The sequence below is a fragment of the Asterias amurensis genome, chromosome 13 (assembly GCF_032118995.1).
Source record: "Asterias amurensis chromosome 13, ASM3211899v1".
NCBI classification, from domain to species: domain Eukaryota; kingdom Metazoa; phylum Echinodermata; class Asteroidea; order Forcipulatida; family Asteriidae; genus Asterias; species Asterias amurensis.
Genome location: NC_092660.1, coordinates 14,045,437 through 14,056,130, shown reverse-complemented (window position 1 = coordinate 14,056,130; position 10,694 = coordinate 14,045,437). Strand labels below are relative to the sequence as shown.

Genomic DNA, 10,694 nt, shown 5'->3' with positions numbered 1-10,694 from the left:
ACAAACCTTAAAATACTTGCATTGTTCAATGTTTTTAACTTTTACGATACATGTAATGGGAACAGGAATCTGTTAAGATTCTTGTATTTAGAAAATCGGAGAAAAAAATGTAATTTGAAGAAATGTGGCATAACTTGTACTTTTCTCTCCGTTTTTGCCAAGACAAAATTTGGCTATAAAACGTATATGGAACCATTCATTTGTGTGTATTTACTTCATAATCTCATCTGGAGTGGGGGGGGGGGGGGGGCGGTCAAGAGCACAAGGGTTCTGAGAAGGGGGGCTCAATCCCCTCTGCCCCCCCCCTCCTTTATGGGGATACTTCAAAAAGGGCAGTCTAGTCTTCACCCTACTTGGAAATATTATCAAAACCAATGGTCTTTATCGCAAATAAGTGCAATTCCAACTTCAAATCCAGTCAAGTTATAACAGGGAACCACAATAAGTCTCAAGTGGTTTAGATGCAAAGGTTCACACCAAAGGTTGCCCACTTCTCAGAAGCTCCAAACGCTAGTGAAGCAGTGTGGCCTTGACTGTACACCCCCCCCCCCCCCCCCCCCCCCGTTCTATACCGAATTTGGCCATGGCAAGAGTGCATGCAAAAAAACTGACAAACAGTGGCCTGCACACTGGCGGCAATTAAATTTAAAGTAAATTTTTACCATAAAGAAATGACTGAGTGCCTTACTTCTATGCCCTTACTTCTCTGCTTTACTACAAGTAAAGAATAGCTCCATCATCGACGAGCCGCTGAAAATAAAGTATTTAAACCCAAATCCAAACTGTCCTTTGTCCATTGGATAAATTCCTCAACAATAGTTAGGTACGGTCAGGCCTAGCTGGGTACGGTCAACAACAATACACCGTGGCTAATGCCAAATGATAGACAAATGCCGCGCTTTTTATGTATCTATTCTTTGTGTCAAGACTGTCATTCTCATAATGTGCTTCGGTTGTCAATTACCACGTAAAAGTGGATGGGAGTAACGTCTTGAACTGAGGCTATGTTATCACTGGAGACAATTTGAACGCCATGTTTTTTTATGCACGTTTCTACTCTTTAGCTGTACTGAGTTCAACCGTGAGAGATGTGATCAAAAGTGGTGAGTAGGCCTAGATATCACTAGTAAAATCAAGAGTTGTCTGCCATATATTGTGGGCAGGGACTAAACATAATTTTTACTTTCTTCTAGCAATCTAAGACTACTTGTTAATGTCAGTTTTGGGGAGAATAATTAAGCCCGCGAAATTTAGTTGTCACCAAATAACGACACGTGCAAAAAACCCGCGGCCGTCAGCGCTCACGAACGGTCGGTCCAGCTACGCACTGTCCGCGACCCCCATGTTCGTAACACGGAGAGATTTGTAAAATGAAAAATGCTACAGTACTCAAGAAAAATCTAGGTTTTATGGATACTATCATACTATGGTCCGTCATGTCCGTGCAGGCCTACTCGTTTCCAACAAGGTAAACACTTTTCCCAAAAGAATTATGGCAAAGCCAAAGGGAGCAACTGTGCCAAGGAGTTCAAATGTAAATAGTTGTTTTCCTTTTTTGTTGTTAACAAATTAATTGAAGGGGCGTTTACTCCGAATGTGGTTTTCAGTTACTATAATTTTTTCTTTCGTAAGCCGCGACAGGCTGCTGGGGTCTACAACATTGCATCCATAAACTACCTCAGTGAATAAATATTTCATTAACAAAAGAGGGCGCCGTTCAAATTTCACCACAATTAATTTCAGAAAAAAAGCAATTTATGCCCCATGCTGCCAAAGAGAATCTTTATGTTGGCTTCCAAGCACAGAAATTTCAGTGGAAAATGCACTAATATAAAACTGCTGTGCACAGACAAATTTGTTCAAGAACTGAGCAAAAACAAACATTCAGGGAACCAGTTGGTAGATATTTGTTGCTATGACCAAGGTCCAAGCTAAATAAGGAAAGCGTTGTATAGACTAGTGATAAATGAAAAGAAAACAAATTAGTAATTATCACTTATAACTTTGACTTCACTGCATAATAAATTAACACAAGTGTAACTTAATCTCATAATAATAAATTAGCATAAGTAACAAATATTTAAATTCATATAATGAATTAGCATATTATTGTCATAAGTATAACTTTTTTGCAGGATCTAGCATAATTATGAACTAGCACAAGTCGTATACCGATATTGAATAAGCATACGTTTCCTTTTGATATGGATTGAGGGAGGGCGCAGAAACTAAATGATACTTCATAATTTTGTGAACACAAACTTATGATCATGATAACACAGCCCCTTTAACTTCAAGTCAAAATTATATTCTAAATCATCAATAACAAAAATATCTATGGCAAAAAAATTGCAAGAAAATCACAAAACAAACTCACTGTTACTATTTTTATTTCAACCAAAATCCATTTTATTTGATTTGGAACCATACAAAAGATCATGCAGAGAGTACATCATGGACTAACTTCATTATTAAAAGTTGAAAACTTTTAAACATTACTGAAAATATGAACAAGATATGATATTTCAGAATAACATTCAGCGAATCTTTAAATGTACTTTCGGACTAAAAACTAGTATAAATTTGTTGCCATCTTGTTTCCACATTGTTTAACAAACCAACTGGAACTTCACAATGTCTCAAAGTCATTGTTGCCTAACTTAAATTTATTTGATACAAACAATCCCATGTAACTGATTTTTTTTAATTTCCTGATTTAAGATGACAAATTTCAACGGGGTAAAGAAAATTAATTTTGGTTTTACCTCGTAATAGCACTGTATACTTGGTGCTTACCCAAGCTCTGTGAAAAAAAAAAATGCCAAGTAATACGCCGTTGATTTTGTTCACGGAAATATTAAATGTTTCTGGTAATCACACAAGGATGCCATATAATTAACTTAATCACTGAAGCTTGCTAGCCCAAGGAAAACTGTAAGTAAGGGTGCTTGCTATGTGTACCAGGAATACATGCAAGTGTTCTGGGGATTTTACCAATCCTAATATAGGGACCAACAGCTTTTACAAAAACTGATAAAGCAATTAATAATAATAATAATAATAATAATAACCCATTTTTATATAGAGCTTTTCACACCTGGAGGGCGTCCCAAAGCTCTTCACATTATTACCTCTGGTCACTGGTCCTTAAATCACTCCTTAAACCATCTCAATTCCTTTGTGGGAGTATGCAGCCTGTGCAACATTAATATGCGCTACTCGGCTAAATCAATCACAAGAACTACCTCTTCCCTCACAGGTACCCATTTACCCCTGGGTGGAGAGAAGCAATTATAGTTAAGTGTCTTGCTCAGAGACACAAGTGTAATGACCGGGACTGGAACCCACACTCTGCTGAACAGAAGCACCAGAGCTTGAGTTCGGTGCTCTTATCCACTCGGCCACGACACCCCACAACTATGGCAACTTATCTTGCTGGCAACAACACGCCACAGTGAAACATTGCGGTCAATAATATCTCACTCCGCACACTGAAGATAATTCTAATATCTATGTAGAGCTCAAAAATGCAGCTTCTTAGCGCATCAATGCTAAGTTACAAAGAGATGAGTCTTTCATAGAATTTTGTATGAGCCAGTTGATGTAGCTTGAATGATATTGAGAGAAAGATTGTACAATTACGTATCAGTGCACTTTACATTAGCGACCTGGGGTGGAATTCACAAAGAGTTAGGACTAGTCTTGTCTCGAATTAGGACCAGTAACTTGTCCTAACTTCATCTTCCTATACTGTGCAGAAACCTCCTCTGGAGTATACTCGCACATTAGGACTATCCATTCAATTTGTATATCTCCTAGGACTGGTCCTAAGTAAGGACTTGTCCTAACTCTTTGTGAAATCGACCCCTTGTCATTGGGCCAATAACATTCCTTTATTTTCTTAGCTCCCTCGGGGAGATATACAGCCCTAGGCTGCTGTGACGCTCCAATAGGCTTTTTCAAACATTAAAAGAGTCTTGCTCAAGGAAACAAGTGTCATGTCCGGGATTCGAACCAAGCAACACTCCGAAAAAAAAAACCAGGACTTGAGTTTGATATTCTAAACCGTTCTGCCATGACACCACACAGTAAAATGTTTATTCAAACAGTAAAGTTTATTTGTATTTAATAATAGTACATCATAATTGACAGGAATGTTCTTGAAGAGATAAGAACAATATTTCAAAGTCTGATTGTTGCAATCAAAGATATAACAATTTGTCTTCAAAACAATTGCAAGAATGTAATTTTCATTTCAGTGGGAAAAAAGTACTTTCAATATGTCAGATTAAGGCACATGCTGATAACAATTTTTGTTACATTTGACATGAATTAAAAAAAATGACTAAATCAAAAACTTTATAAACTATAACTCAGCTCAACATTTTCAATTCAATTACTCAACTCGTAAAAAAAATTTGAATATGTATTAATTATTGAACAATTTATCATTTAATTTTGATTAATATAATCAATGATTAGTAAATATTACCAAATATTTTCCCAATATCATCCCAAAGTCATTATAAAACTAATTTTTGTTTTTAAAGTTTTTAATATTTGCAGAGTTTATAAAAAATCACTGATACCAAGACCGCATTTAATGCGACTCTAACTTGCATAAATTTACCCGAACTCTCTGCCTTGAGTCTAACCATTAACAAATTGAAACCAGAACAAACAGCCAAAAGTACGATTGGCATTAATTGTCATGACAACTCCAGGTCCAGTTCCCGATCGTTGCTGACTGCGATCCACCGATTCATAATCCATTTCTTGCCCTTGGTGACGGGGCATCCGCCGTGCCAGGTGAAGGGGTCAACGTCGCCAAGCCACCCGGTCGTCTCGTTAATGAAGTGATTGTACCAAATGACCGCTTTGCCTAATTGCGGTTGGACCCGGAGGTTGGACTGGTGACATCGTGCGTTGAGATTCATCATGCCGTTCAGACGGAATACCTTTAAGGAAAGGGAAAAGAAAACAAGATTAAAAAAGTTATGATTACTTTTACTCATGGGGTGATGTGGCAGAGCGGTTTGGTGCATTGGACACAAAAGTATACCTCAGCACGACAGAAATATGATGCACCAGAATGAGGTTACCAGCTAAAATAAGACACCATATCATATCCGTTGTGACTGGAAGCCTTTTATTAAAGGGCCCAGTCAGGATAGTTAATATTATTGAAGACACTAAAGAACAAAGTAGTGCCTAAAATGAACCAGATGCATTATTTTTAGATCCCAAATCAGTTGTTTTCGGTGGTTTTTCCTGGCTTAAACAAACATCTTTTACTTTGTAGTTTAATCAAGAATGATAATGAAATTGAAAATCTTGGTAAGCTGGTTATGTTTTCTTCTTCTTTTTCGTTGTTAACATATAATTGTCTCAATAAGCGGCTCTGTAACATTTGCCCCTGGCGTCTGAGTAACCCGGGTATAGCTTTGAGTCCCGGTCTTGACACCTGTTTCCAAGACACTTGAGTATAATTGATGGTTAAAAAAATTAGATAAATATAGACCAAGAAATTAGACAAATAGCCCAGTGACCATATGTTGGAGAGTCATATGAGAGTCACTGAGTATCCCAGGTCAAAATTCCAGTTGAACCTAGTTAACTGGGGTCAACTGGTTCAACTGGATAGTGACCAAACTTGTCCATTTTCCATATTAACCAACTGGTTTGGACTAGGTTTAACTGTGTTCAACTAGGTTGAAATTATTAACCAGTTGGTTTATGTCCATTTTCCATATTAAACCAACTGGTTTTAACTTTGTTTAACAACTAGTTTTAGTTGATCAACTGGTTTTCAACTAGTTCCAGTTAAACCCAGTTTAACTAGGTTCAACTGGTTTTCAACTAGTTCCAGTTAAACCCAGTTTAACTAGGTTCAACTGGAACTTTGACCTAGGTAATGAACTTGAGTGCTTTATAAGCAGCCAGTAACATTTATTACTTACCATCATTTGAAAGGTTTGAGGCTTTAATTGCATGCCAGATGTAAGTTTAGGTTTGGTGTAATATTAAAATGTATGATTAACTCAAAACCTCCCTGCTGAAAAAAAAATTACCCCCTCTATTGACAACCATCTTGCAGTCATCATCACTTCTCAATAAATGTTTGATGGGACTCTGATGATGGTGGTGCGCCCTTGTCACATGTAAAACTCAGTTTACTAAAGGTGCAGTCCTCAGTCCAACACCCTACTTTTACTCAACGCCCAAACAATTGGACTCTGCTTTATGCCTGATGATCCCAAGTAAAGCATAATCAGTTTATTACTAGTGCAGTCCAAAGGAATCAAAACAAACAAACGGTTGAATTTTGAAGAGTTTGGGGCGTACTCCAGTTATACCATGGAGCTATACCGAGGTTATACCATGCATGGTTATACTTACATGTCTGTCATAAGTGTCATTGTTTGCGATGGGAAAGGCTGTCTCACCTCCCTCTTCAACTGTATTTAGGTAGACCATGATTGTCATAAATCTGCAATCCAAAATGGAAGTTTTGGTTAGAAACTTTCTACAGGTGAAATTAAATTTTGTTATTACCTGTTTATAGTGGTAATAATTGCACTGAGGATGAGGAATGTTGTTTGAGTGACTGAATCTAGATACTTATGCTGTGGCTAATGGCTATCTATCGGCTACGCAGCGACAATGTTGAAGATTTTTTGGCATAATGCACCACAGCCATATAATTCAGACATGGCATTTAGATTCAACCTTACACTGATCAGGGCTCCAAATTAACACTGGACTGTAGGCCAGAGGCCAGTGTTTTTAGCATCGGGCCAGTGAGTTCCATGGGTAAATCTTAAAGACATTGGACACTTTCGGTAATGAGTATTGTCCAAAGGCCCACACTTCGTGTATCACAACTTACATATAAAATAACAAACCTGTGAAAATTTAGGCTTAATCGGTCATCAGAGTCGGGAGAAAATAACGGGAAAACCCACTCTTGTTTTTGCACGTTTCGCCGCGTCATGACATGTGTTTACTATAAATCCGTAACTCTCAATGTCGAGAACTGATAATTGTTTCAATGTTTTCTCAAAAAGTAAAGCATTTCATGGAATAATATTTCAAGAGAAGTCTTTTACCATTACCTTTTGTAAACCCTTTAAGTTATTTGTACTCTCTGTGAACTTTTTTTTTCTGTTTCAAAAGTGTCCAATGGCTTTAAAGTCTAAGGGGAACTGAAGGGGGCGCCAATGCCCAAGACCATGTAGGGACAACAGACTGCCATGGCCTCCGTGTAATGCCAGGCATGTCAGGTTCAGACATCTGGGCCCAATTTCATAGAGCTGCTTAGCACAGCAATTTGCTTAGCATGAAATGTCTTCCTCGATAAAAACAGGATTACGTACAAATTTTCTACATGATTTTCAGGATAAGCAAACAACAGCTGAACACCAGTAACAAGCAATATGCAATAAATGGTCATTTGGTTGGTAATCCTGTTTTTTTTTCATGCTAAGCAAATTTTTGTGCTTAGCAGCTCTATGAAATTGGGCCCTGCTCTAGAAATCAGATTGCTGATTTTTGCTGAACTTTGCATCATTGAGGTCAACAGCAAGATTATTGGCCAATGGCTCTGGCTATGGCTTGATCTTGCTATCTTCCAGCCTTAATCCTGAGGTCCCCAGCCAGTTATAGCCACTAGTTGTGGCTTTGGTTAAACCTTTACATCTGTAGCCACAGCCTCGTCTAACAAAGCTCACCAATCCAGGCAGGCACGACCAGGGCCCGACCATTATAGAGCTGCTTCAGCATAATATAGCTAAGCACAAAACAGTTATGCTTACCAGAATAAGGTTACCAACCAAAATACATCTCATAAATGTGGCTGGTCCTGCTTAATTTTGTTCATCATAATTTTTGAAGCAATATGTTATGCTTAAAGCAGCTGTAGGAAATTGGCCCGGGCGATCCTTTTACCTGCATATGCGACACCGTTTGCTCTGGGTGAGGTGGCAGCATGTCATACTATCAACGTCACTCGAGTCATGGTGTGCGTTGTAATGGCCGTGCTTCCCATAATGCACCACCTGAAAGTAACTGAACTTGTCAATCAGAGCCTGGGGTAGTCGAGTTAACCTGGAAATTCTAGAACGAGACAAGGAAAAAAATGTAGCGCTCCTTATATTCAAGCATTGTATCTTAGGTGTTAGGCAACACATTTCTATCTTATAAATCATGCAAATTGCAGCGGAGCTGTGTTCCCATTGAACTTTTTTACCAAGACCGTGATGTAAAACTAACAGGCCGAAAGAGGTCATGGTAGGCCAAAAGAGACTTTCGGGCAGCTACGGTATCTTAACAGGGCCGCTTAAAAGTCAAATGGGGACAGCTCCACGCTGTAAACCTACCACTTATATCACAGGTTGTTTTGGTGTACATAAGCTGTTTCCAAAGCTAATTCCCCCTTGTTCCAAGATTGAGGAATGTACAAACCTTTCTTGGAAGGAAAGAACCAGTGGGTCTGTCGTCTTATCGGGATAAATCCAGGTCTGCTCACTGAAGCGAGATTTCTTGGACGGCATCTCTTCCTTCAGCTTGGAGACGTAAGCTTTGATCAGGCCTATCGACTTGGAAGTAACCTCCTGCTTTGAGAGGAAGTCTGGGTGAGATGGAGGAAGATGGACAGACTGGGGTTAGAACTGTTCGAGGGTATAGACCATTAAACCTTGTACATTCCAGGGCATTTCTGGCAGGCAAGAGACTTCCCTGATCATATGGGAAGTTTGAAATTTTCATGTGTGTCAAGTTACAACACAAATTTAAGAGTTATTGAAAAAGTAACGTCTGAACACGTTTTGGGGGCAACTGATTCTGAAAGGAACCAGTGGTTGACAACAGTACTCAAAAGAGATTTACACACTCTGACCATTCAATACCATCCACTGTGGCTTTGAGAAAGGACCAATAATATATTGAAAGCCTGTAATGATATCATGTGGTGAAGTTAATTCAGTGCTTAAGTTGTGCAGTCACATACAACCCTTGTACTTAAATGGTTGGTGAACTCTCTGGAAATTGGATAATAAAAAATAATAATAAACAGTTCGTATATAGGGTGAGATGGAGAAAGTAGTCTAACCCCTCTTAAAATAAGTGACAATAAAATTATTTGTTAGAAGCCTAGAGCAGCTTTTGATACTATTAAAGCAATTTTGATAATCATTTCACTTCAATGGAAAAAAGATATCAGTTTTTATCCCAATATTTGAATCTGAAAAATGCTAGGCCTACTGTAAGCAATATTTCTCACATTGTGTATTCCTATTAGGGATTATTCTTCCGGCATGGATATATTCACTCCAGATTTTTGGGGAGATAACAAAAATAAAAATAAGTAACAATCTTTTGAAATTTTTACAGGTAAAAGCAGTTAAATCAAGCAGTTAAAAAAACAAAGGTATACTTTGCCTTTAAGAATTAACCAACTTACCATCATGGTTCAGATCAATGCCAAGGTCAGAATACCTTGAAATAAACGAAAATAAAAGTAATAATAAGCCTTAATGTAAAACATACAAAACTAATTACACTGCATTTTAAAGACACTGGACATTATATTGGTAATATTGTCAAAAAACAGTCTTCTCACTTGCTGTATCTCAACATATGCATCAAATACTCAACCCTTGAAAATTTGAGCTCAATTGGTTGTCGAGGTTGCAAGATAATAATGAAAGAAAAAACACCCTTGTCACACGGAGTTGTGTGCTTTCAGATGCTTGATTTCGAGACCTCAAATTCTAAATCTGAGGTATCAAAATCAAATTCGTAGAAAAATTACTTCTTTCTCGAAAACTACTCCACTTCAGAGGGAGACATTACCTTCTGTACATCCTGTAAGTTATTTGTAAATCTGTGAACTTTTATTTATTTTTCTGTTCCGAAAGTGTATAATGGCTTTAAAAATTAAGTTCATTTTCTAATAGATATGAGTTCTCATTCAAAATTACAAGTTTCCACCTCACAACACAGTGGTGTAAATTTGCATTTTACTTGGTACTCTTTTAAAGCCATTATAAACTTTCGGTACAGAAACAAAAAAATTCACAGATTTACAAATAGTTTACAGGGTTTACAGAAGGTAATGGTGAAAGACTTCTCTTGAAATATTAGTCCATGAAATGCTTTACTTTTTGAGAAAACATTAAAACAATATCAATTCTCGATAGCGAGAATTGCGAATTTATTTTAAACACATGTTATGACACGGCGAAACGTGCATAAACAAGAGTGGGTTTTCCCGTTATTTTCTACCAACTCCGATGACCGATTGAGCCTAAATTTTCACGGGTTTGTTATTTTATATATAAGTGTGATACACGAAGTGTGGGACTTGGACAATACTGTTTACCTAAAGTGTCCAATGGCTTTAAGAGTAAACTTGAATCATGCTCCATGTGTTGTCAACAACACATGGGCTTGTACATTCCATATATGATTATTTTTTCATAGAGCTCAACTCAGTTCTGTATAATTTGAACACTATGGATGTAAAAAATAAACTCAAAATTCCACGAGGAAAAAACTGTACAGAGTAATCACGAATTATTTGAAATGTTGACATTTTGATGTTTTTGTAAAAGATATACATGTAAACAAATTTTTGACTACTAGCCAGGCCTGGTGCCGACCGCATAAATGCACCGTCTTTAAAGGTTTATTAC

At 37.6% G+C, this 10,694-nt stretch overlaps 1 protein-coding gene across 1 annotated transcript in view; it reads right to left on the bottom strand.

The window, feature by feature from the left end:
• Positions 1–2,376: 2,376 nt before the first annotated feature.
• The window catches only part of LOC139945945 (transmembrane prolyl 4-hydroxylase-like), a 31,448-nt gene continuing 23,130 nt past the window's right edge, over positions 2,377–10,694 (bottom strand). The window contains exons 5-9 of the mRNA XM_071943483.1: positions 9,461–9,495; positions 8,464–8,629; positions 7,948–8,115; positions 6,400–6,490; positions 2,377–4,958 (exon numbers count right to left, since the gene is read on the bottom strand). Coding sequence (XP_071799584.1) covers positions 4,710–4,958; positions 6,400–6,490; positions 7,948–8,115; positions 8,464–8,629; positions 9,461–9,495 — 709 coding nt within the window. The 3' untranslated portion in view covers positions 2,377–4,709. The remainder of the gene's footprint in view (positions 4,959–6,399; positions 6,491–7,947; positions 8,116–8,463; positions 8,630–9,460; positions 9,496–10,694) is intronic.